This window comes from Symphodus melops, assembly GCF_947650265.1.
Source record: "Symphodus melops genome assembly, chromosome: 3".
NCBI lineage: Eukaryota > Metazoa > Chordata > Actinopteri > Labriformes > Labridae > Symphodus > Symphodus melops.
Genome location: NC_136693.1, coordinates 28,880,302 through 28,908,296, shown reverse-complemented (window position 1 = coordinate 28,908,296; position 27,995 = coordinate 28,880,302). Strand labels below are relative to the sequence as shown.

The window sequence follows — 27,995 nt, the reverse complement described above, 5'->3', positions numbered from 1 at the left end:
GTCCGAAAGCTCCTGTGCATGCACTGGATTCAACAAGTGTATCCACTTTGTCTTGTGGCTTTTGAAAGCATGCCTAAACCAGAAGAAGTAAACTCAAACACATGAACACAGTATCACTCCTGCAAGCACTAAACGTCTGACTTGAGACTGTGGTGGGTGCTAGTTAACTTCCTGCTGGGGAAATGGGCTTTGATTTGCTGCCTGGTAGCTTGGGTATGTCGCTCTCTATTACTCACTCCATCTCTACAGCTAGTGTACTCTGCGCTCCCCCCAGTCCCATGGTAGGGAACCTCTGGGCACCTTGACTGTCATTTAACTGCTTGTGGCACGAGGCAGCCGAGGAAATGGGTCATTAAATCCAACAAGCTGGGGCGAGCCCCCCCAGTGCCCCAGATCTGTTTCCAATCAGATAGCCTTCTTTTACAGGAGACACAGGAGAAAGAAGCCAAGCACAGCAGCCCAAAGCAGACATTAGTGTCATTGAAGCTCGACACTACTAATAGCAGCAGCTAACAAGGACTGGGGCATTTATTTATTTATGTTGAGTTGTGGGATTAACTCTGTCGTTCTGCAGATTAAACGGGAAATTTGCTAAATACCTGTTTTCATGCTCATTTCACACTTGTTATATTGCACACTTTCACTTGATTACAATCACAGATAGATTACATATATATTGTATATATGTACAGTTTGGTACGATAGAACGTACCAATCAAACGCCCCCCTGGCTCCCTGCTCGTACTCGCCGTGCACAAAGCCGCAGTAAGAGCCCTTTGGAGGTATTCGATTGGTTCCACAGTACGGCTCAGCTGAAATGACGACTGCTCGCTCGCCGGGCTACGACGACAAATCAAGTACACATTTCTGATGCTATTTTGTGATGGGGACGACTGAGGGAGATTATGGTCTGAAATGTGACGCCATGGTTACTGTCTTCTGCTTGCCATGTTTGTTTGAGGTAACGTTGTGCGCTGCAGAGCTGCTCTCTGGAGTCAACGCTTGTGATTTTTCTACATGTCTGCGTAGTTCTCTCTGTGTGAACCAGTGATTCAAGTTAAAACAGAGAGCAGCGCACATTGATCGATCCACAAGTTACAGAGCAGCTGTGATCCATCGGTACTCGTGCATGTGTCTGGGGGGGCGTGGCTTTTAAAGGAGCCTGGGATGCTAGCGTTAAGAATTACCGACCGTGCCTTAAAGTCACTGGCATTTCTAAACAAAACTGTACTAAATACTTGAAAGTACAATTTAAATAAAAATCCATGTGTTAGTGTTCTATGACTAAGCCTTCCACGAGATATCTCCTTTCAACTGTGTCTTATCACTCCCATTTTGTCGTAAGGTTTTCAGTCGGATCTCTGTGTCTTTCATTGTGACTGATCTCCTCTATGAAGGAAAAGGGCAGGCATTTTGCAGGAAGGTAAACATTTCAAATGTTAGCATGGGGAGTGTCTTCGATTTGTCCTTTAGGAAGACGCTGGTGTGTGATACACCCTGCCCTTCTTTCTTCTCTGGCCTCACAAACTCCCGTTCCCCACTTTTATTCCTCTGCCATTGCAAAATGCAGGACCAGCAATACAAAAAAAAAAAAAAAAAAAAAGACACCACACACTTGTTGCCCGGACTTTATCTCTACATTATTCTCGCCGCTCCTTCCGTTCATTTCAGAGAATAAGATAAATGAACGACGTACATTTCGTGCACCTGTCCTCCCCTCCCCACCTTCCCCTTCCCCTTACGATAAGGGATTTCATTAACGTGAGAATGCTTGGGCTGAAAGAAACATAATTGCTTCAGTGTTGTTGTCCTCTCTGCTGCCGACACCCTAATTTCCTCCTTGCCTTACTCTTGACTGTTAAGTGATCATTATATCAACACAGGGGATGGGCCAAGGGTAAAATATTGACAAACTGCGGTCATGTTCATGCAAAACATTGAGGAGAGGTGAGTGTGTGTGTGTGCGTGTGTGGGTGATGGAATATTAAAAAATAAAAAAATCACAAGGAGGAGAAGAGAGGAAGGGAATGATGTGTGGGGTTAGGAGTGAGGCAGAAAAAAAGAGCGCTAATAGAGTGACAGTAAAGTGATTTGATCAATCAGGAAAGATCACAGAGTCCGGTAATAATTTAAACAGCAGGCCCTATCCGTCACCCACCACCTCCTCCCTGTCCCTGAAGGATAACTGTACGTAAAAGTTACATAATTTTTTGACTTGCCATTTACACAGTATTGCACCTGAAAGCCAGGCCGCATAATAGACAGTTTAAAATGTCAGGGAACTAAGTAAGTAAGAGAGATGGGTGGACCAGCAGAATCATAATTAGAGGGGCTCCGTCTAATGGCGACAGCTTTTCCAGACCGGCTTGATGGGAGGAGGGTCTAGCAGGAATACACACACGCGCACACACATATCCTGACATAACACATGTGTGTAGATAAATACACACAGGCTCATTGTCATACGGTTATTTCCATGTATAAAATGTGCACATCAGCATGCAGACAAAAATACGTTTGCATGGATGCAGGAAAAAACACAGGGCACATGTTTGCTGCACAAACACACTTCTGAGAGCGATTATAGAATTTTTTGAAATGTACAGCCACTTAAAGATGCCTTTATATCATTACAGTTGCATAAGCAAAATAAATCCTCAAATGCAAAAGATTCACAGACAGAAATAGCTCACAAACACTGACACACAACACAATTCTAACATCAGTGCAATTAGCAAAAGATCCCTCAGTCCAACCTTCATTTTAAGCTTACAGCTGACCAGTCAGCGACCACATCTATGTAGTTATGGCGCGGCTTCACAAGAACGTTCACTGGTCGTCTGGAAATGCATGTATAGGATTTACCTATCTATCCCTGAGCAGACCTGGCTGTTGAGCCCGAGCCAGCGCCACATGATTGTGTTAATTAATCTGCCATTGTGAGCATGGGGAACAGCTGCACGGGCTCTCGTGGCTGCGTTGTCAAAGCAAAACAATGCAATGTTAAGCTTCCCCCACTGAATCTTCCATTACAAAGGAGCCCCAACAACAGGGCTAAATTCATAAATCCACAGATCAATTTTTACCAGCACTAATGTCTGACCTTTAAAGCGAAAAGAGGATTTTTTTTTCTTTTTTTACATCCTTCATTTGGGCTTGAAATATGGTCAGATATGTGATACCTAGGATTGGGGCCAAATTGTCAGCCACCCCTCCCTCCAGCCTGGAGAGCAAACACACTGTGGAGAGAAAGAGATGCAGAGAGAGAGAGAAGGAGAGAAGGAGAAAAGGAGAAAAGGAGGGAGGAAAGGATGGGAAGAGGTAGAAAATGAGCAACAGAGAGATAAAGGAAGGGGAAGGGAGAAAGAGACACAGGGATCAGCACAACAGAGACAAACAGATGAGTGCGAGGAGTCACCAGCTGGGCGCTGGTATTTTAAAACAAAATGTCTAACGCGATTAGCAGGGATCCATCGATCGGCGTTATGTGGCGTTAATTTAGGCTGGAGAGAGAAAGAAGGAGGGGGACGGAAAAAGAGGAAAACAAAGGTGAAATAAGATTTGCATGAGCTTTGCAGGTTGAACCACGGGAGAACAAAGCTGTAAATGTAAGACTTTTAAAATAAGGGACGCACCTTCCATGACAATTTATCAGTTTATACAATTCAAGCAGACAGCTTCATTTGAGCTTATTTAGATTAATGCGTGATTTTATTTGACTAGTCTTCATGGAAACAGTAAACTGAATGGATTAGTTAATACACAGAGCATCGTCACATGCATTTATTTTTTTTGTTGCAAACGAAGTCGTGGCTTTACTGCTCCCAAATAAGACAAATCCTACATTCATTTCGACACAACGTTGACCGAGGGAATACATAAATAAAATTAGGTAAACTGGGCTGCCACCACAAATTATGTCTGCAATAACAGACTTCACAAATAAATGGTTTAGCACCTCTAATCGAGTTCACAAAATGTTTCACTAGACCACCATTTCACTGCATTCATTACGGCTCCACTGAATTACAATTCTACTGCTCGCAGAAATCACAGCGTTTGTCTTTAATGTGGCAACCAGATTCATCTTTGTTTCGGATACTAAGAAATGCCTGGAAGAGATGGGAGATGGCGTGCCCCTATCACACACTCTCTACAGCGAATGGCATGGCCTTGGTGCACACTTGGCACTTTCAGAGAGATGGTGATGCACCCCGAAAAAATCATCAAGATGCCTGGCTCTCGCCCCACTCTGCAGCCAAGCCCTTCTGTCTTGTGGAAAGCCCTCCAACAGCCCACTGAGCACGCAAGACACAGGGAGATGAGTTATATACACGCACTGGGAGGTACTGGAGCATTTGACTTGGGCTGTCGGTTGTCATTGACTTCATGTAAAGCAGGAGGTAAATGCATCTGGTCAGCTCTTTTACGTTTGAATAACTGGAAACGATTGGTAGCAAAAGACGTCTCAATGGCAGCTGAAGGAGGCAGGACTTTTCCTTCTCCATGTGACACTGTCTCTCAATCTGCACCCTGTTTGAGTCTGCCAAGCACAGAGTCAAATGGTGACACTGAATATGGCAGCGAATTCCAAATAAGTTGTTTGGTTGCCATACTCTTGATAGACCGTACAAATGTTCTTTTCTTTAACAAAGAGTTTTCATGATGACTCTTGGACACTCGGTGGAATAAAACCTGTTTGAAGACTCTCGGAAACATGCGCGCACACACATTCTTGAAAGCTTACAGATGGGGATGGGTGACATGGTGCTAACTCGCATCTCAAAAGTGACGCTAGCTGCAGCATCTCACCTGTCCAACACGCCGCATTTCAGAAAGCCATCAGATGTTGCATTTACCGCAACACTGAGCAGTGGAGAGCATCCGATCAGAAGACGCACGCAGCCTGAGGTTCGGTGCACTTACACTTGACAACTCAACAGGACACTTAGTTAAGCTGGAATGGGAATTTGTGATGCCAGAAGAGAAGGTTGATATCTTGTCACTATCTTCTCCCTCATGGCTTTGTTAGTATTTACAGCTAAAATGTTACAGAGGGTGTATCGAATTGGAAGAAAGAGTTTTTTTTTTCCTCCTCCCGTGGTACTGTGCTGTCGGCTCCCTGATTGTTGGAGTATAAAAATAATCGTCATGGAAATAGATCTCATTGACAACGTGCCATGTTCACACTGTGAGCAGCTTGTGCCTTGTGAACATAATCCAGAAACGTCCTCCAAAAACTTTCCTCCACAAACTTTCAATCCCTCATCCTCATTTTGCCCTTCGCTGCAAAAGATGAAAAGAGGGGATGCCAGGGAAGACAAAATCCAGTCTTGTCAAGTACCAACAAAACAGGTAGAAATGTGAAGGGGGGGGGGGGGGGTGTCGGGCTGCAGGATCAGGAGGCTATGAAGGAGGGACAAAAGAGGCAGAGAGCATGACTGAGATATTGAGAGGGAGGGAGGATTGACCAAACCAGCTTTGCCATCCTCCTCCTGAAAATCCACTCCTCATCTCTGTGTCTAATAGGAAATACCTGATTCTGGTCCTGAGAGTACTGTGCCGGCATGATTACACTTTACCTGCAAGCCTATGCCAGGAGAGGTGGCATTTGGCCGATCCGTCCCCTCCTGAGGATGGCTTGTGGCTTAGCCTCGACTTAGCTCCATGTCTTAAGATAGAGGACTGGAGAAATGAGGGAGACCACTGGGGAGAAATGTGAGCCTCTCTTTATGAAAGCTCAGGATAAACGTGTGTCCTCAGGAGGGAAGAAGCTAACTCTGCGCTGTCGGATCGCATTCGAGGGGTTAAAAGATGGTACTTTAACACATTGCTGCATTAAAGTCTACAAAAAGTGTTCACTCGGGGACATTGGTGTCCTTGGTTAGTTCATTGGATGAGGAAAGACTCTTTGCTGTTTGTTGCTCCAAAACGTGTATGGTTCAGAAAAATGTTGCAATAAAAAATGTGCAGACTGTCCACGCCATGTGAACTCATGCTCCCTCATCTGAAGATTTCCATTTTTAATCGTCAGTCCTCAGGAAAGTTTTCCACATGTCCTGTCCTCTGGACCAGAGAAGGCAGCTGAGTTTCTGGAACCAGTTCCCTCTTTGAATGGCAACGTTTCAGCTTGCATTGTTCTTACAGACAATGTTTCTGAGCCTATGAAGTGATGTCCACAACATAATCATGTCTGTTTTTAATGCAGAGTTATCAGAGGGCCAGAACATCACGGTCTACCTCATTATTGGTTTGTGATTGTACCCTCTTCATACAAAGATTTCCTCAGATTCTTTGAGTCTTTCAGTGATAATCCCAAATGTTTCACTATTTTCAAGCAAAATCTTTCACTGAGAGATGAACCCTCTCCAACATTACTTCAGATAGACTCAGCCTCTCGAGGATGTTTACACCCATTTATCAGGTCACTTAAACGTCGTCACTTAAATCTTCTAAACTGTGAGATGTTCTGTCAGGTGTTTGATTTTAAGCATTTCACAACTTTTCCAGTCTTGTGTTGCAGCTGTCCCAACTTTTTTTGCAACATGTTTTTGGTTTTCAAAATTGGACTTTTGGGGTTTTTGGACATTTTTAATTTTAACATTTGATCTGTTGTCTTTGTGCTATTTTTAGTGAAACAGAAGGTTTCAAGGATTTTTAAATCACTGCATTGTGTTCTTAAATTCATTTTCACAATGTCCCAACTTTGTAGAAGGGGGGTTATGTGCAGGAATCATTGGCCTAATGTAGATCTGGGAATGACTCTCTCTAAGATCCACACGTGAAGGTTTATTTTTTACAAGGCAACACTGAGAGGATAAGAGAGACATTCACACACTTTAACAACCTTATCATGAAAATAAACATATGCTTCCTGTGTGGGCTGTCGGGCAATGTTAACTTGAGGGCAGATGAAAAATGTAAGGCGGTTGGCTGACATGACGAGACGGAGCTTGATTAGAAAAGCTGTAAATGAAAGTGAGGAAGGCATCTCATCAAGCACATGTTCAACACTTGGTCCATAAGGGCACTATACCTGAGGCTGTCGCATTCAGAAGGTGTTACTCTAATAAGACAACAGTCGCTTTTATTTACAGCGAGATGACATGAAACGTGCATTAACACGTCTTCTGTTGTGCCTTTGGTGAAAGAAAAACACCTTTGTTATTTTGTAAACAAAACATCGAACTAACAGCTCCTTTTTGCGAGCTAAAGATATATTCCAACAACATATGCTCTTGATTCAGAAAAAAAAAACAACACAATAGGTGTAAACCGTCTAAATTGCAATTGCACCCCATCTTGGAAAACAAACACTTTGCTTTGTTACCAAGACAACTGAGATAATGTGATTCCTGCGGCATTGTCAGGACTGCTACTTGCTACATTATGTGTGACAAGCTTAAGAGTAGATCTAGAGCCGTGAATGCACAGATTCAGGCTCCAGCCTATTGCGGATTGAAGCTAGTCCGGCAAATCATATTTGCATGTGTAACCTTGCCAAAGAGTTAAGCTCAGCAGGCTAACACTGTCTCCACACTTGCAAAACCCTATGGTTTGAAGTCAGCACTGATGTATAAGACTCCATAATGCTTGCTGTGATTTTACAGTTTGTGCTGCTGCCACTTCCCAGGGTAATGCTTAGCCCAGCGAACAAATGCAGTTCCATTATGTTGGGGGATTTAAATGTGATCAGCCTCGACATTTGTTTTTAATATATCTATCTGGGCAAACAGCAAATTTATAATGGAGCCTACAGCCCATATCCTCCTCTTTCCTCGTTCTCTCTTTGCCTTCCATGGCGACAAAATGAATTCAGCTCTGAACCTAATTAATCCACAAAGGTTTCATGTCTTAATCCCCAAAGTCAAGGGGGTTATTGTCCTCACAAATGAGGTCAGTGTTCCTCCCAGTGGAAATAAGGGGAAGACGGAGCAAGACACAGGGAGTAAAGGGAGCGACCATGAATGCTTACATCGTGGCTTTCTTTCTCTCGAGCTCTCTTGGTGAATGGAGGTGTGACATGGCAGCAAGAAGCCACGCAAACTGGGACTGGAGTTGCCTGCTTCATGTACAGACTTATCAAGATGTGAAACAGTGTTGTGCCTGAATGCTTCAAATGATCCCGTCCATTGATCCTGTTCACATTTTAAGTCAGCGGGGAAACTGAACGAGTCAATTTGCAACACATGAACCAGAACTTGTGGAGTAGTTCATTCTCCATTCATGTTCTGAGGTACCAAGTTACAAAAGTGTCCAAACTTAGATTTCAAGGATATTCAAGGTTTGATGGAATTTCAAGGAAAAAAAAGGTTGGGAACCACTATTGTAGTCCATAGGCTAAGTTATACACTAAGCACCTGTTTTCATTGTAAATATGATTATGAAAAACTAGTGGTGTTAAAAATGAAAAAAAAAGAGGCTCTTCCAGCTGTGTGTATGCAATCTGACACCTCCCCACAGCAGCGCTTTCAAGAATTAAAACAACTGTACAGAATTTATAAATAGAGTTATATAGATGCATCAGTGTAAAAACTCCTCAAAGAAGCTTTAAGTGAAGAGCAATTAATAAGAATATTTGATGAAAGTGCATTAATTATTATTCATGGTTTAGGTCATGCCCCTTTGTCCTTTCCTGTAAAACATGGTATGAGTATAAAGTTTATTGCCTTTATTGAGTTAAAGTGAGTAAATGATGACTAAAAGACGAAGAGATTGAAAAAAAGGAGGCTCTACTATGAGAGAGTCGATCTGTGCAGCTGGTGTCAAAAGTAAGAACATGAAGTGTTGTTGATATTGTGTGTGAGCTGAACTTTGAGCTCGGTCTTTCTTGAACAGCACTGATGTGAAAAGGATTGGATGTTTAACAGGCACATACTTAAAAAAAAGAAGAGCTGTGGAAACATAAATGGAGCTGTGGAATAACTGACAGCAGTAGGAAGGCAGAATTAAACGCCTGCCAATCTCAAGCACACGGACCTTTTGAACCAGGTGGATAAGAAAGCTGGTTCTGATGGTAATTGTCACTATGGCAAGTCACTGTCAAACTCTGAGGCAAGAGGCATCATCCAAGTGTGACAGGACGATAGCCATGATACAGCCCTCCGTCTGTTGGGATGACATGGGGGGATGTGACACACATGGCCACACCATGCTGCCTGAAGCACAGTCACCACCAGCGGCCCACACAGGGTCTCTGATGGGGACAAACCCAGGGAATATCACCGAGCCGGCCAAATGCTCGTCCAGAAACCACGACTGGTTTTTGTGGGGCCTGTCTCTGTGGACCAAATGGCAACCAGGGAAAGGGAACCATGATGGTCCACATCTATGCTCATGTCGACCATCCAGAGATCTTTCGAGTCATCCAATCGAGGCTTGGCTCAAAGGAAAGGGGACCGGAGTTGCTGGCCAATGAGAACTTGGTTAAGAACAGGGTCAGCCAATAGCAGGCATGTTGAAAGGAGGGTCAGCCAAGATGGACGCTCCCTTGAAGAATAAAGTCCAAGATGATGCAACCAACAGCTTGCTGAAATCTGTTGCAGTCAAAAGTCCAGCCACTGTATACAGCCAGCATGCTGGATAAGTGAGCGCCTGTCAGCGAGAGAACATGCGGATGATTCAGTATAGTCAGGGGCGTGTCCAGAGGGGTGGCATGGGCCCCCTCCTAGAAATCGGGGTTGTACTTTTAGAGGTCTGACCATGCATAAGAGTTTACATGCAATGCAATTGTGACTTTAAACAACAGCTGTTTGACTCCTAAAAAAATAAGCTGAGAAGAAATGTTTGTTGCCGTTCTCCTGCGTTACTTCAAAGTGGACATGATCAGTGGAGCTAGAAACTTTATGCCAACCCAGCAAAGGTCAGTGTCCCAGTTGGGTCACTATATAGTCGAGACAGTGCGGACACGCCCCTGCTTACATTATTAAAGCATGTGACTGAAAATATATCATCTGCAGCTGTTGTAATGATCATCACTTTTGGTCACAATCTGTGAGACAGACTCCCTCCTGTCTACAAAGCATGTTTGGAAAAAAACTCTTTTTTCCCACAAATTGCTTGCGTCCTGTGTTGCTGATGATGTGGCAACAAACAATGTCATGCATACATCAAAAGTATCAGCAGAAAAACCTGTGCTGTTTTTTTGATCATTGATAATTACTGTATCTGCGCTCCAAGAAGTCTCCAGAAGTAAACAAAGTGAGGAGTTGGAAACTGGGAAGAATAAAGGAAAAGGGGGGGGGGGATGGAGCTTTGTAGCAGACATTCTAATTTCCAACTTCTCTGACTGGTGGAATAAAAAGAAGTTTGTATTGTCATCTCCCCACCGCTGAGTTTGAAATATGAGTTTAAACTGACAGAGGGAATTAAAATCTGTGAGCGCAACATTTTTTGATGCCTAATTTGAAAATCAGCTGTCAGACTTGGTGTTTGTTGATTTTTATCAACTCAAGGGTTATTACATTTCGAAAATGTGACAATTAAAAATCCCTCAATCATTCTCATGAGCTCTCGATATCCAAACAAACTTGAAAAGTTCTGTAAAACGATGTGACGGAAGTTGATGAAACTCCAGTTGAAAACGTTGAACCTTACCTTGAAGCATGCGGTCCAAATACAAACGTGAGTTTTTATCCTGAGTTACAGTACAGCAAATATTCAGTCGGGCTTGGAAATGATTTCCTTGTTTGTACACAAAGCCTCTTTATTAAACACGCTCATGTGCATCAGATGTGCCCTTTCCCATGACTGTGTTTAAGTGAGAGATCTGAGGGTCAGAAGCCGGTCTTAAAAGCTCAAAGCATGAATATAAATGATTATATAATAACTCCGACAGGGACATCAGTTAGTTAAAAACTCACTTGACTTCAAGAATTTGACAGAAAAAAAGGGTTTTTTTAAGCTTTGCACAGTTTCCCCTCTTTTCCTTTACTCCCCCCCCCCCTCTGCGTGCTCTCCACGCTGCCGCTGCATGCATGCCTCCCCTTCATCTCAGAGGATATATAGAGGAGAAAAAGATTTAAAAGGACCAGGGAAAAAAAAGCTCAATTGTTTATTGATTTTATAATAGGCTTAGTGCAAGAGAAATAAAGTGCGGGGCTGGTGGGGCGGCGTGGTCAACCAGAGGCGATGGCGTGACAAACACGCGGCTTATGTGCAGGTAACAACGGCTTGTGTCCAAATGCTGGGATATTGGCTTGAGCCCTTTCTTCTGTTTTTTTCCAAATGCCTGTTCATGGCTTTGTTATCCTGCTTTTAAACCAGTGTAGACATAATCGGTCCTCTCACAAACAGGGCACGGCCCTTACGGGGTTTGACGCCGTTTGTTTGTGTGTCGGAGGAATACAGTGGGGGGGGGAATCTCTTCAAGAGGAAATAGGATGAAATAGATCTGTAAAAGAGTGAAACCGCATAGGTTGAGACAATCAAACGTGAAGAAGGACGTAGTGACTCCTTTATGGTTAAATTTGGACTTTTGATAATAGAAAAAACTCAATTTGGTCTCTTGTGCAGAAGAAATCTGAAATACAGTATGTGACAAAAATACAAGCTCAAAAATGTTAGTGAGTGTGTACAGCTGTGTGTGTGTGTGTGTGTGCGCGTCTGTCTCAGAATGCAAGGGTGTGTGTAGGGTCTGATATATGGATGATAACACTAATTAGCTCGTTTTGTTTGGGGCACAACACTCATTAAAAACCCAGTGGGGCCATTAAAGTTACTGTCCCTCCAAACCATTGCTGCTGCCGTATCCATCTCAGCTGCTATCTCAGCCAGCTCTCCCTGCTTTTAATAGGCTCTGCTTCAGGTTGTTGGGTTGAGCAAAGATTTGTAGGACTTGGGTAACTCCCCTTCTTCCCCTCTTACCCCAGCTGCCCCCGTCCGTACTTCAATTCGATTTAAATCTCTCTCCACTTCTCCTTCTCACGCTGTCTTACCTCCTCCACTTTCTCTGTCTTTGTTTCTATCTATCTTTCTCTCCCACACATACCAATTACTACATCCACAACCTCCACTGCAGGCTACACGCTCCTTTCGTACGCTAATAGCTGTTTGCTGAACCGGGGAGGGATGTGCGCTCTTCAGTCACAACCAGGAGGGGGGGATGGTTTTTTTTCCAAGCTTTACACAGTGATGTCGCTGTAATGCCGACAAACCTCCCCGTGATTCAGTGCAATAAGGCGCCCGTAACTCTGCAGCCGGAGAGACTGGAGGCAGAGGCCTGCCAGGATTAGACGAGCAGGTGTAGCATCCCGCTAACAGATACAACACAAAGCCATATTCAAGCTCATGCTCTCTGGGGCTAGCTGTGATACAGCTAACAGCTTCTGCTCGTCTAAAAGAAGGGTTCAAGTCAATCCAAGGCACATATTACTGTCTTGAATATGTTTCATGACACACCAGTGAGGTGTTGAGAGAATTTTGAGATTCATATCTGCCTGAGTCAACAGGCCCATGACTGAATTTGTTGTGTGTGCGATAAAAAAAAAAAAAAAAAAAAAAACATCTACAAAGTGGGATTGTTTTCATCTTTTAAGGGTCTGGACAATTGAAAAAATTAAAAATTTAAAAAATGACATGCAAAGGTCAGAGGTCGGATTCAAACCCAGGGCCACAGTGGCGAAGACCATAGCCTCTGTACACCTGACACACATGATAGTGTGTCAGTTGGAGTAAGAGGCGATCGTTCGGAGCGTAGCAGGTCAAAGTTTACTGAGCACTCAGGCCGAGTCAGGATGACCATTTTCAGATAATCTATAATAGTCTATCAAAAGCATGTTTCAAATGAGTCAAGGGGAAAAGCAGAACGAGTGTAAGGATGCATGTAATTAAGCAGGCCTAAGAACCATAAAGTGTTTTGAGACTGTGCAGCTCCGCCCGCTCATATACTACATTCACATTCACTCAAATGTGTATTAACTCACAGCTGTATTCCCAAACAATGTTCTATTCATTCCTGGTTGGTTGCTACAAACTAGTGAGCAGCTGCTTCAGGAGATTATTTAGCCTTTTTTTTTTTTATCAACGAAAGAATCATCATCATCCTTGAAGAGCAATATTAGATCAACAAGCCTTTTCTGTCCACTGCAGTGTAACCTGTTTGACCTGTGCGCAGTGATTATTACGCTCACATAATACCACCAACGCATACTCTAAAGGCTTGGACAGACTCCATATACTCTTTATCCTTTAGCCATGCTGTTGAAAGGCAAGCCTCTGAAAATATCTTTGGTCTCAGGTCTGGATATTAAGAGTGTTGATTAGATATATGAGTTTGCCATTTGCCCACGGAGCGTGGAGTGTCTCCGACAGAACTGGGGACCATATGGCTGGTGAGAGATTTCCCCCCTCTCTTCCTCTTCGCGCAGCCTGACAGCTGGATGGCTGCTAACTGGGGACGAGGAAGCTTGGCAGCTGCAGCTGAGAGCAACGCTTTGATGCCGCTCACCCTTTTTCACTTCTCTCACTCGCTGTCTTCCTCCTCTCTCTCTCTCTTACTCTGTCTCTCTTACACACACACACACACACACACACACACACACACACACACACACCAAGAGGAACACAGACACCCACGAACAACCAGTGTTAACTTACACTAACTTTCTACAGGTTGGACAACTGAGACAAGAAAAAACAGAGGGCTGAACTGAGCTCCTAGGAAAGTGTCACACTGCACGTTTACTGGCTTTCACTCGTACTGCAGCAAATAACGAAAAATGGATGAACAATTCACAATTTTTGCTTTCCAAGATGTGTAAATCTGCTGTCAAATGGATGACGTGTGAGGGATGAAAGGAGGGAGGGCACCCATGGGTGGAAGGTGGTTTTTGGTGATGGTGTTAGGGGTGCAATAAGGTGGAGAATAGAGGAGGAGGAGGAGGAGGGGGAAGAGGGTGAAAAAAGCCTCTGGGAACATATTAAGATGTACAACTGGCAAGTGTGAAGAAGTCAGGGATTTTTGATTTCCTCCACTTGTTTTTTTCTTCTTTTTGTACTTTGACTAAAAAAAGGATCTTTCATCTTTTCATGCACAAAAAAAAAAGGAACAAATGCTTCAGATGTTTGGATGCAGATACTTGAAATCTTTGTGCTTTGTAAAAAGAAAACCAATAAAAGAGTAACAGCAGGCAGGTGTTTTTTTTTTATAGTTTTCAATCTTAGATCTAAACTGCATCATGTTCAATGCACTTACAGTCCTATATCAATATGTTTCTGATAAGAGCTTCAAGTACAGCGTGTGTGATGTTTTTAATTGGGCCTCTCTAGACAATAACGTCTTTCTTTTGAAAGAAAGAACATTTTTCAGCACATTAACATTATTAATTCAAATTTTTCTCCGCACTGCTGCCAAAGTGTCATGCACTTATGCTAAACACTGCACAGAGAGTAAACCACCAATGCATGCAACGTGTCCTGTTACCTAAAACCTCAAGTTGGTTTTGTATAGAGAAAAACAGGGGGTGAGGGGTTGTTCGATGTGGGCGAAGTAGATGAAAACGAAATGTAAAAATGTTTCAGGTGCTCTTGGAAAACAGGGGAAAATGTGATACACACAAAAAGGGGAGAAACCAAACACACCCAGCATGAAACATGTAAAAATGAGGAGTGAAACACTGAACAGGTCTTCAGTATGGCTAAATTGTAAAAAAGCCAACTTATTTAGACCGTTGCGGTGAAGCCAAAAGTATAGACTAGCGCAGGAACGAGTCCTAAAACCAGGAAGTGAGTTAGCATTTTAGCGCCATGGGTTCCTAACTCTAAAAGTCAATGTGGAATTTGAATGGGTTTGTAGTTAGACACCTGAAATAAGGTCTGTCGTAAACACAAGCTAAAGAGAGGAACGACGTTAGCTAAGACCCCCCCCCCTGTGAATTTTAAAGTTTTTGAAACGGCAATTGCTAACAAGTGGCTAAATGAGACTACAGTGGTTGTCGCAGACAATAAACGTCATGAAAATGTGTAAATGTTAGCTTAAAAAACAATTTATTAAGCTAGTTTCACTAGTTTGTCAAAACTGCTGATTAGATCGATGAAGCATAACAGTCGTGACGTTAAAATCAACCGACCGCGGTGTAGTTAGCTTGCAGCATCACATTAGATTTTTACTTCTTTCGGCTGCATCAACTCTTCAAACTTCATATACATGTTGTTCATCTGTAAAGATTATCCCGCTGAACTAAACAGCTACGCATCAGAAACATGTGTTTGACACAGAGCTTATTTTCTGCTATGATCCGAAATCCAATACAACAATCCTACAGGTGAATTCTCGTTCGAACCCATGGCGAATTTACTTCCAGTTTGGCTTCCATAAATACATCATCACTTGTTCCACCTTACTTTCTTTATCAATGACAGCCAATGACAGGCGGTCGCATGAAGAAGAGAAAGATAGGACAGGTGAAGGTAGTTTCACCAAATGAAAAACAAGAAAGAGAAACCAAAAATCAGAAATATATAGATTGAAATACATTCAAAATAAATATCAAAAAAAAAAATGTTGGCTCTGTTTGGTTCTGTGAGAAAGAGGAAGCCTGCTATTGGCTGTCATTGATTTACTGTAGGCGTGTCCTCACGCGTTTCTTTGTATGCCCTGATGAAGACCTCAGTGCTCTAAATATGTTGACTTTTTGAATGATTTAGCCATTGTAAGAAAGGCCTTTGAAGTTTCTCCTTCTCATTGTTTTTTTTTTTCTTTCATACTTGAAGCAGCTGGTCCCGACACACACACACACACACCTTTTTTGTGTGTGTTTGACACAGTGGAGGAGGCTCAGAGAGCGTCGCCTATATATATGAACCCTGTGATTCCAAGTCACAAGAAGTCTGGACTACAATATCAGATAATCTCCTTCCTCTTCCCCTCTTTGAATGCTCCCTCTTGTGTTCAGTCGCCTGATTCGAGAAACCACACTCCTCGACCACTTCCCCCTGCATGTCCTTCTCTGTTTTTATTCCTTAACCCCCTCATTCCCTCACTCATTTTCTTTTACTGTATTCCCCCCCTCACCCTCTCTTGCAATACATCCATCTAACTCTGTCCTCCCTTCTCCCCACCACCCCAGCCGGCTCCTCCCATCCTTCCTCTTGTTGAAGGCCCCCTGTTGCTGCCTGCTATCAACCAGCTCTGAACTGGTGAACACAGTTCAGGAGGGTGGGAGGGAAAGAAGAGGAGAGGAAAGGAGAGAAGAGAAGATGTATAAGAGCAGGAGGAGGGGTGGAGGAGAGAGGAGAGCAGAGTTTGGCTGGAGCCAAGAGGAGAGCAGCTGGGCACGGCTAACAGGGAATGATAATGACCTCAGAAATCTGCTGTTCGCTCCACAACAATAGGGTGCTCAGTCGCCTGGAAAATTGTGTTCATCAGCTAGCTCTGCTCACTTACTAATTGACATTGCCAAATATTTTAAGAACAATTGGAATGTGGCAGGGGGAGAGGGTGAAAAAAAACGAAAGCTCAGAGATCTTAATCCCTGGATTTAATCCCTCCCTCACTTTTCCACCCTTTTTTTTTGCGTCTCCCTCTCCTTCTTCCTTTCCCCCCCTCTTCTTCCCTCTCTCTCTCTCTTTGGTGATGAGGAGATAGCTACAACTAAGAAAAAAAAGCACATTTTTCATGTCGCTTTCTGCTCTCATGTCAGCACCCTGATGTTGACACAAAAGCCTTTTTATGGGACCTGTCAATGGGGTTAAGAGGAGGAGATTGAGAGGGAAGGAGGGAGAGCGGCGAAAATGAATGACAGAGCGAGGGGGAAAAATAGAGGAGAAGAGAAGGAGGGAGGGAGAGAGAGAGGTTAAAAAAAAGTTGGGAAGATGAGAGAGAGAGAGAGAGAGAGAGAGAGAAAAAAAGCAAGAGATTCCTCAGTCGTGGTATCACATGCCTGGCCCTCCATTTTTAATGAGGCAAAGGTCAATGTATTCTTCTGCTCTTTCACACACAGAAGAGGAACCCCAACCATGCCCAAGTTGACTTCTTCAAACAAAACCCAGCACCACCACCAACACGCATTCCACTCCCCCCTTCTCATCCCGCAGACCCGGCCCGGCTCAGCTCAGACGCCTACCATCCAGTGCCATCCATTTGCATTCCCTGACCGAGAGCCCTGCCTCATTTCACAGGAATTCAGCATTGACGGAGTCGGACAGCTGTCACCGGACAGAGAAAAGGAACTTGGCGTGCACCCTCATTCAGCTTTGCCCTCCCCTCCATCCCTCCATCCTTCTGTTAAGCACACACATAAACAATCAAACGAAGGGAAACTTTTTTAGCCTGTGTCGACTTTAGCTTTTGTCCACTCGGCTGAAGGAGGGAGCAAATGTTTGTTTAGCTTTGGATCTGTGCATTTTTATGTGCATCCTGAGGTTGAGACTGGGTAAACACTATCCAACACAGGCACAAGTTGTGACAGCGATGTTGATTTATGTCTTTCTTTCTCTTTTGCTTTCTTTTCTTTTCTTTTTTACTTTGGAGTCTCTTCTGCTGCATGCTCAATCAAGTTAAGTTTCTTCCAACATTTCAAAACGGTGGTATCTGTGAGTCACCTTCTCTTTCTCTGTTCTTGCTCAGTTTTTTTTTTTTTTTTTTGCAGTGACACTGGAGGAGATAGCTTGTTGATGTATTAAGAATATTAATATGCAAACAGTCTACCTGACGGAGTAAGAAGGCAGCCTTCTGTTATGGAAAGATAAATATTATGTTTTAATTATAAAAACATAAAAAGGAATGGAGGAGAGACAGAAGAGGAGGGAGGTGTGTGTGTAGGTGTGCAGGTGTGTGTGTGTGTGTGTGTGTGTGTGTGTGTGTCTGTGTGAGTCAGGGAAGCTTGTTCCAGGAGAAAGGTAAGCTATGTTTTGGCAAAGATTTGGAGTTGAAAAGAGTGGATGGCATAATGCAACGCTGTTTACTGAGGAATGTGATGCCCTGTCATCTCTGCCTTTCTTTCTCTCCTCTCCGTCTCTCCCTCCTGGATTGCTCGTGTCATTTTCTCATCACCTCTCCTTCACTCTCTCAACAGTCCATTTTTTTTTTCCTCTCTCTCTCACTCTGTCGCGGCTTCATAACCAAGCGGGGAATCCTAACGTGATCATTAAGACATAAAACAGGCTGATAAATGTTTCATAAGGACAAGGCTAGCCACTGATAGCCACCCAGGAATACTGAGGAGCAAACGGAGGCTCACAGTCCTTCCCTCGATCAAACACACTCGTCGGAATAAAATTGGAATTTTAAAATATCTTAAAAAGCCTGGGCTAATTCCCACCATGGGTAATATTTACAAATTGAGTCTGAGAGACGTGCGAGGAGAGAGAGGGAGAGAGCGAGAAAAGAAGAGAGAAATCAAATGAACTGTGCGCGAAATAAGAGAAAGAAGAACAGAGAAATAAATTGGCCTTTTATATTGTGCAAGCGTGTACAAAAATACTAAGTCTGCATTTATCCGAGACATGTCAATCAGCGCGGCACACTGACAATTAGTGCGTTTGAATAGAACTTTTATCATTTACCAGACACCAGAGTCCTGACCTACTGTACAAAAATACAGCTTGGGGAATGAATGTGCCTGTAACACAATGACTGTCTATTTAAGTTTGGTGACACATAAAAAATACAGATATGACAGGCCAGACTCCTACAATTGAGTGGGGGGTAGAAAGCTCAGGTTTTGTAACCGCTGAGTTCTCTGATTATAGAGAAAAGAAGAATAGTGCGAGGGGGGAAATAGAAGAGGAACGGATGTCAATTACAAAGAAAGTAATTTATGCAGACGGGAGAAACGGGAAAAATTACAGACATAATTCATTATTTTTTAATGCACACAGTTTTACACTCGTATATTATGGCGCACTCTCACAGAGGAATGGCCTCATTTTAAAGTATTGTCTGCTGACTTAGACCCTGGATTCTGAGTTTACTCACTAAGATGTCAGCGTGCTAATTCAATTGTTCTGCATATTGACTGTATATAAAACGGACATGGCATCTTCATCATCTTCCATTGTACTAAAGTGACACATTATGCAGATGATATTATTTAGTGCTAAGACACGCCCATAAAAGGAGCTTGCAGGTGGAACCACAGATGTGAAGCCACGCCTCTTCCACACACAAAAAAAGCATGTATTCAAATGACCAATAAAATGTCAAAGATCCCTCTAATCGCTAGAGTCCACTGCAGGACACATTTTTAAATTGTTGTTGAGCAGACACTCTAAGTTATGGAAAGTTGAATGACTGTTTTGTTAGTTTTAGGAGCACCATTTTTTTAAAGAAGCGGTCGATCACAACGTTACATCTGCACAACTCATGAAACGAAACTCAGAAAATTGAAGACTTGGACATAAATCTGCATCATAAAAAGCCCGCCTGGATTCAGGTTTGACTTTAAAGTTTGATACATGTTCCATCTGTTAACATGGAGGAGGCGTGGTTTATAAACTATGCTGCCACCAGTCAGCAGGAGGAGCTCTAAATATCTCTGCTAAAACCTGATGCTATATTTCTATTAAACCATTAAGTCAAAAGGCTAACACCCCAGTGTTAGTCTGGATTTATTTTTACTTTGAATTTAAATGGACCATGCCATGTGCAGGAACATGTTGACATTATACTGACTCCTCATGATCAGCTCAGCTGCCTGCTTTGTCTTTGGTAAGCACCGGTAACGATTACAGAGACTCTGTTCGTGTTTTTTATTCCACTGTATGGACATCTGCCTTTGAATTTAAGCAGGTTTCTAACAAAGGTAAAGCTGAACACCCTGTATAGATAACAGGGCTAGGATGTTTCATTCGCTTTTCCTGATTGTGTTCACTTGTTTATTTTCTTATTTTTTTAGCCAATAAACTGGCTGCTGGCCCAGACAAGTTTAATGAGTTGATCTGACTGTTTACATTGCAAAGCTTCCTTTCAAAACTGAACAAATAACTCAAAGCGCGACAGCAAATTTGACTGGACTGTCAAATAATGCTTTTCTTTGACTTCACCATCTGATGCATTCACAGCAGGCTTGGCTTCTTCAGGATATTGCAGCAAACTGAAGGCAATGTACTTTAATGTATTTAATGAAATCTGACAGCAGACTGACCTGAGGAACACCCTGAGGACCCTGCAGTCCTGGGTGTCCACTTAAAGGCTAGCTGCAAAAGCCACAGAAGACCCGCCTAATGCCAAAATCAAACTTGGTCCGAACAGCTAATTTCCTTATTGGCACACACTACAGGTTGAGAAGTATCTCATCCATTTTGATTTCATATATGAAAAGAGTTATGCATTTGTGTAATGAGGGGTATGGCTGAATTAACTGACAAGTGGGCACATTTCAGTACAGCTGTTCGCCGGCTTCAGCTTCAACTCTTCTCCTGTTTCTGGACGCCAGGTCGGAAACCAATGGTCAAAGTGATGTGAGTTACACATCATGTGATAGTTTGCTTTAGATACAGCTTACAGGTTCATTCATTCTCAATTCTCTGAAACCTTCAGGACCAGGTTGATAACCGTTGTAGTTTTGTCTTGTTGAAAGTCTAATGTTGGTTTTAACACCTTTGTCATTTTAGATTCCACTGTGGTCACATACATAGCTGCAAGTTCAGCTTGCTCTGACAACAGTGAAAACCAAGGATGGAAAGTCACAGACACATGTCTGACCTGAGCGTATGTGGTGTATTCACTCTCTGAGGTCATTATATAATTACAGTTTTTATTCTATACTCTTACAACATTGTTATGAAGATGAATGATGGAGCTGCACCAAATAGTCAAATCTAATTGACCAAGATGTTTGTCAAAGGAATTGATTAGACTTTATTTTTTCTTGAAGTATTTGTATCCTATTATGAGTTCATTAGTTTGGTATGAACTGAACTTTTCTCACCTTAAGTTTATTTGCATCACGATAAATAGTATCAATAAAAAAAGCACAAAGCAGTGGTCTTTTGGATGACTCAATGACTAACATTAGCTTTACTGTATTGGGCTTGTCATCATGCATATTCATAGTTGTCTGGATCTTGTTCCACCTTACTTTATTCCTGTTAATGACACAGTAATTACACCGTAACAGTTTGTCCACATGTGTAATTACGCCCCCATGGTATCGTTGCAATTAGATGAATATCCGTGCTTTATAACCTAAGGCGTCAAGTTGGCAAATCCAATTTCAATTTGTATGGAGCGAGCATTTTGCCTGCTTGTTTGAGCCGCGGTAAAGACCAGGGATATGCAGGCTAATCCCTACCATGTTAAAACGCTGTTCCTCTTAAAAAATTGTAGACATGGGGGATTCTCTGGAGAGAGAGAAAGGAAAAGAGAGGGCCGGGGGGGGGGGGGTGTATGGAGTCTTTTACAGCCAGGAGCCAAGAGGTGGGAGTAAGGTTTAAGGGGAAGGTTGAGGAGGTACATGTAAGGATGACTTGTGCTGCTCTAGGCCTTACATGCATGCATAAAAGCCTATTTTTTACACATTCAGCGACATTCAGCCTGCAATGTGGCAGCAGAATAGGGAGACGCTATCGTGCAAATTGAGGATTTTCAATGGTGGGTTTATTTGCATGTAAGAGCTGGCATAAAACAGGCCATGCTCTCTAAAGCAGCGGGTGCCTTCAGATGTGATGCACGTGTTCATGTCAGGTCTACCGAATGTTGAACATCACTAACATTTCTTCTATACTGTTTGTTTCAACACAATTTCTCAGGCCTTCAAAGCAGCAAACAATTACACTGATATGAAGTCAGTCCAAGGATAACTAAACAAAAAAGTCAGTGATGGGCATAAAAGTAATTACCTCTTTGTTATAAAGAAATATAATTTCATGCTCAAGGTTAGCTGAGCCATATTGTAATAAGAAAGGTGTTTAAGGACATCTCTGACAGCGGCCTTTGTTTTTCTCCTCTTTTTCTTCCTCACTTTTGCCTTTTTACTCGTTGCTTTTTAACAAGTGCCGTCTCAAAGACAAAAGAGCAAAGCGCTGACCTTCTTTCACAGTTGAGATGTTATTTTTGATTACTGTAATTCAAGTTTAACTCAAAATTGCTGTGGGTAGGTGGCAGGGCAGAGGCTCACACGTACACAGCCACACACTTTGCAGGTGCAACACATAAACACTCAAAGAGAATAACAAGCCATTCTTTTTAAGCCTGAGATATTAAGATAAAGACAATGCTAAAGTAGCCACATCCTGCTTTAAACAGAAGAGTGATATGCACCCATACTGTGAAGCATATATCCCCCACACACACAGAAAGGCATGCACACGCACACACACACACACACACACACACACACACACACGCATACACACACACACACACACACACACACACACACTCACACACACACACACACACACACAATAAACATACAAGCAGAGATGAAGCTTGACACCTTTCTCCACATGAGATTCAGACACATTTTTTCTCACACATCAAAGTTTCTAATTTCAGAGTCCCTGAGCTCCAAATGTGAATCACATTGTGTAAGTTGTGAAGAAAGACAAGTTTCGCTACTTCTGATTAAAAAAAACAACAGGAAATAGCAGATTGAGATCTGTACATCATGAATGTCTACCATAAACAGCTTTTTGTAAAATTGTGTTTAAGTTTTTAATATTTGTCTTTTGTTTTTTTCCACTCTGTTTCAGTGTAGCCTACCTGACAGATCTGACAGACTGACTGAACAGTGTGAACCTAAGATAAGTGTACCCTCTGACTGATCACGCAGATAAGGAGGAGACGCACTACTGCACAGAAACTGCACGCATTCACAAATGGTTAGACAAAGACAGCATGAAGGGCAAAATTAAGGCCTCTTGAAAACCAGCAGGCTTTTTTTTTTCCTTGTGTAAACTAGATGATACACAATTATTTTTTTTTTCATTTTGTATTTATATGTTTTGTCTTTAATCCTACCCTCCTTTCCCACAGATAGTGCCTGGAGGGCCAGATTTAACCACTCAACTAAATCCAATGCATTTCTTTGTGCTTTGTTAGCATTTGGTGGTAAATACTATTGGTTTTATTTGTCAATTATTATTTTAATTTGCTTTTCTTCTCCCCCCCAGCCCCCCCTCCCTTTCTTTTTCTGTACACAAAACACTGGATGTTAATACCGTACTTCTGAAGTTGTTGAAACGCCACAAGCTGAACCCATCAGATTCAAAGTGCTTCAGTCAAAAGAGAGAGAGAGAGAGAGAGAGAAAGAGAGAGAGAGAGGGGGGGGGGGGTAGAGAGAGAGAAACTTGCAGCATTAAAATTCAGAAGATAATTACATCGGCTACACCCCCACCCTGTTGAGAAAGTGTTATGTTTAATAGTCTCTATAAAGAAAATAGGTTTTTATCTCACTCTCATTTTCATTAATTCCTAATTGGGGTGGGGGGTTGTCTGTTATTATTTCTTAGATTAAAATAAACATAGCCTGTCCCATGTTCAAACTCATCACACTACACGGGCATGATAAGGACTTCATGCCTCTGTGAATAAATAAACAATTTCGTCTCCACTGGTGGAATTAAGTTGCTTACAGCCTTAAGCTAAGCCACTGTGATTTATATTTTTATTTATATATTTATTTTCTCAAAAGACTTAAAAGCACATCCTCGCTTCTGCAAATGAAGTTCACCATTTTTTTGACCTGCTTTATATGTATATCTTTAATTAGTGTCTTGTTTAGCTTAAACCGACTGATTATCGCACAGTCGTGACCTAATTACTGCACGCTCTTCTTAACGCCGGCATAGTGCCCTGAGGAGCGAGCGAAAGTTACCTTTAAAAACTTCTGTAATCATTAGCAACGAGCCTCCCTTAATCCCACTAAACATACACTTATCTAGCCCCGGCCTGCCTGTGTTTGCTGTGCAGAGAGAAGGGAGGGGGGGATAGTTGTCTCTAACGTGTTTATTAAAGACATTTATTAATCGCTGTGGTTAAAACGAGTGTGTCCCTACGCTCTCAGTCTTTACTCATGTTCCACAGGGATCTAGACTGCTAACCCGCACACGTGAATGTAATGGAGAAGCAGGTCTCTTTCTTGATTGTGTTCTCTGGAGTCTTCTTTTTGGATTAATTTGAATGGTAACGACAACACAGCAATGTCAAGGGGCAGCTGCTAATATGTCCAGAAAAAGAACCAGTGAATGAGATACTGGCACATGAGCATGTGTGATGCATAGAGTACTATGTTTATACTTCAATTAAAAGCAACTTTGTGTCTTTGTATACCTTTGTATTCATTTTCAGTCTGTAGTTGTGTTGATCTTTGTCTTTTTTGAAGAACCATATTTAAGTAAAACCCCTTTGTAATGGTCTCTGTGTATCTGAACCAAGCAGCAACCTGTACACTCACACGATACGAAACGTTTCCTTTTTGATTAAAAGAATGAGAGTTGTTCATAGTAGGTGGCGTGACTAATCAGGGTACTGTAGCAGTTGAAAGTTCAAGGTTTAAAGGCAGCTTCAGTTTTGTCTGTTGTTAGTTAGGTTGAGACAGTATTTCCAATATAGCGTCCGCCATAGATAAAGTAAAAAAGAGGTGACAATTTTTAATCCCCAAATATAAAGGAAGACTAAAGTAATACAAGATCTGTTGATGTATCACTACTTCACTCTCTTACCTGATGATGGTGAGGAGGGATGTGGGCTGTCATCCTGAACACTTCCTGTCTGGGACTGTCCTCCTCCAGCGCCGCTCTCTTCTGTCACATTGGATGAACCAGGAGTGGTGGAGCGACTGATGGACTGGGACTCAGGGTCACTTGCTGATCCACGGCGCTCTTCCAGACCTTGTTGCTGGAGCGCCTCTTCGATGCTTCTCCTGTCTTTGCCATGGACGCGGGAGTGGACAACCATCTGATGGTAGGTTCTGAAGACCCGACCGCAGTCAGGACACTCCGACGGCTTCTCCTTCAGACCGGAGAGGCTGGAGAGGCTGAAGTCAATGTTTGGGGTTCCCAAGCCGGCCATGCCTCCAGGAGCCTCAGCGCTCCCATGGTGAGACATTAAGTCACGGTGACTGTCAAAGCCTCTTCCATCTTCCTTCATGGACAGCATGGCTCCACTAGCTGCCTTGGATCCCTGCAAGGCCTCCGAGAGCTGCTTCTGCTTGGAGCTATCATTTGAAGCAATCAAGGAGTAGTCTTGCTTTTCCTTGGAGAAGGCAGCCAAGGTCCCTGCACCACTAATCTCATCTTCTTGCCCCGGGCCTATATGGTGCTGATGCTGCTGCTGCTCCTTCGGCATGAAAGCCCTGTCCATGGCCATGCCACGAGCCATTATCTGCCATGCTTGGTAGCTATTGAGGGAGTCCATCTCAGCCACTTTTGCAGCTGCCTGAAGGCGCTCCATGCAGCTGGACTTGAGTGGTGGCACAAGGTTGAGACATCCAAGGAGTGAGCGCTTTTCATTTTCACCAAGCCCATGGCCCATACCTCCTGCCATTGGCCCCAGAAGCTTCCCAAGCATCTCCTTTTCCTTCATAGCTATCCCTGCTTTGGCCAACATCTGATGCTGCTCACTCAGGCCCTGTTTGTCTGGTGAAAGGAAGCCACCTTGAAGACAGGAGATGTAGCGTGAATAAAGGTTGGCATGAGCTTCTTGAGCCAGATTGCTCATGCTGTTGACAGCAGCTATTTCCTGCTCACTGGGCTGGGGCGGCTTGCTCTTTATGGCCAGCTTGTTGAGATGCACCTTCATATGGTTCTTAAGGAACCAGGGTTCCTTGAATCGACGGCCACAGATTTGACAGCAGTGTTCAAATGAGTCCTTGTGCTTGCGCATGTGGCCCTTGAGGAACCAAGCCTGACTGAACACCTGGCCACACACCTCACAGCGGAATTCAGTGGTACTCTGCAAGCCACCGCCACCACTTGCACCTTGGCCCTGTGTAGACTCCGCTGTGATGTGGGCCTTCTCCACATGACTTATCAGGTCTTCTTCATGAGAGGCAGCAAATTCACACAGAGTACATTTGTAGGGCTTGTGGAGTATGCGGATGTGGCGGTCCAGTTCCTCGCGCTTCTTGAACTTCCCTTTGCAAAAGGTGCAGCGAAAGCCTGTAGCGGGGTTAATGGACAGTTCATCCTGGGTGCCAGCCGGCTTAGGTGAAGTAGAAGGCTGGGATATTGGGTCTGGGGTGATAAGGCCAGAGGGAGGAAGGAGGCCACAGGCTGAGCCTAGTTGCTGCTGATGGGTGTTGGTGCTGCTGGTAAGGCTCAAATGGGGGGTTTGAGCTGTCTGGAGGATGCTGCTGCTTCCTCTCATCTGCTTGTCCCTTAAGATGGCCCTCTCCTCTAGCTCATGCAGCAGCCTATTCTCCTCTCTGACACGGCCACGGCCCTTGCCAAGATTCCCAAGCTTGTGGGTTCGGAGGTGGATCTTCAAGTTGCCCTTTTGAGCTGCTCTGTGGTCACAGTAGGGGCACTTGAAGGGCTTCTCTCCTGTGTGTGTGCGCATGTGCAGTGACAGGATGCTGTTAAAACGGAAGCGCTTGCCACACAATGGACAGGGATACTTCCTATTCTTGCGAGCGTCATCTTCAATATCATTCATCTGGGACATGATGCCCAAATTCTGGCCATTGAGGAACTGCTGTAGATCAACACGCCCATTCAACCCACTAAGTGTCCCTGCATCAATGTCTCGGTTGAGCTGATTGGCTAGCAGGGCCATCTGACTGCTGATGGGTTGATTGGCCAGGGCTGCGTGGTGGGTTTTCTCGTCCAGAGGTGTGGCTGCTTTCTCCTCAGGGATCTGTTGTGGGCGGTGTAAATCAGGAAAGGCGTGTCCTAGCTGGGCAGTGAGCTGATGAAGCTTTTGACTGATGGGGTAGCGGCCATTTAAAACTGCACTGCTCAGATGGGCATCAGCATCAGACACCGCTGACGACACACCAAGACACAAACTAGAGTCCTCCATCCTGGAAAGCAAGAAAAAGAAGAAAGAAAAATATTAGTTTTAATAGCATGACACACACAAATCGTATTAGTTTGTCCAGATTAAAAATACATAATTATCACACCACATATTCAAGGCTAATGTGTTACTTCATTTAGAGAAACAACACCTGCCACGTTATTCATTACAGGGAGAAAATGAATTGTCTTTGATGAACAGAGCGCTGTGTGAATTGTCAGCACCAAGGGCCTGGAGAAATGCTGTGACTCCTTAGAACTTTTTCAAAATGTAACACCATTTTGGAAGGAATAATTACTCTGTAAACACAGTGAGCAGTGTATAATTAAGCTACTTGTGCCCATCCTATCAGAATTCCACCAATTACACGCCTTAATGAAACGGAGCAACGCCATTGTCGGGAAGCCACCGCAATACTACAATTATGATATTAACAATAGCACTTAAAACCAAGGGGTTATTTCAGTAAACACAGCACTCTTATCTGGTTGCCACGACACTTGTCTTGGCACAAAATTCCATTAAAGAGCTGCACTACATTTGATGTGAATCACTTTGCTCTTCCTCTGCGTCTTTCTATTCCCCAAATTCTCTCTCTATCTGTCTCCTCTCTACCTAACTCTTTTACAGTTTCTAGGATGGAGAAACAACAGTTGGCTGCGTTGAAAATGTCCCCAATGCAACCAGACACAACCAGTGATTCCTGAACTTTTTATTCTTGGAGCCCCCCCTCTATTCATGTCCAAAATGAGCTGAGCCCCCCCAAAAACCACAGAGAAAAAAAAGATCATTGCTGTCCAAAAATCAAGATGAATTTTGATTGTTTTCATTATATCTTGAATTACAAGTGTGGCTGATGACAGTAAGAAGTTTAATATTTTGAATGCCTTTCGGTTTGGTTTGATCTGATTTAAATAAACTATTCAGCAAGTGTGTTGTCATTCCTTTAGTTAATATGTGCAAATCTAATTTGACAGTCAGAGAAGACAGAGCCTTGTGCCCTTCTTAAGGTTGTGGCTCAGTGGAAGAGTTGGTCCGGGGATTCGATCCCTGGCTCCTGCAGCCAGATATCAAAGTGTCCTTGGTCAAGACA

At 43.2% G+C, this 27,995-nt stretch overlaps 1 protein-coding gene across 3 annotated transcripts in view; it reads right to left on the bottom strand.

Moving 5' to 3' along the window:
* Positions 1-27,995, bottom strand: part of znf536 (zinc finger protein 536) — a 213,499-nt gene that overhangs the window by 69,556 nt on the left and 115,948 nt on the right. For all 3 annotated transcript variants that reach the window (XM_079339213.1, XM_079339211.1, XM_079339212.1), the window contains exon 5: positions 24,607-26,906. In XM_079339213.1, the coding sequence (XP_079195339.1) occupies positions 24,607-26,905 (2,299 nt within the window). In that variant the 5' untranslated portion in view covers position 26,906. The remainder of the gene's footprint in view (positions 1-24,606; positions 26,907-27,995) is intronic.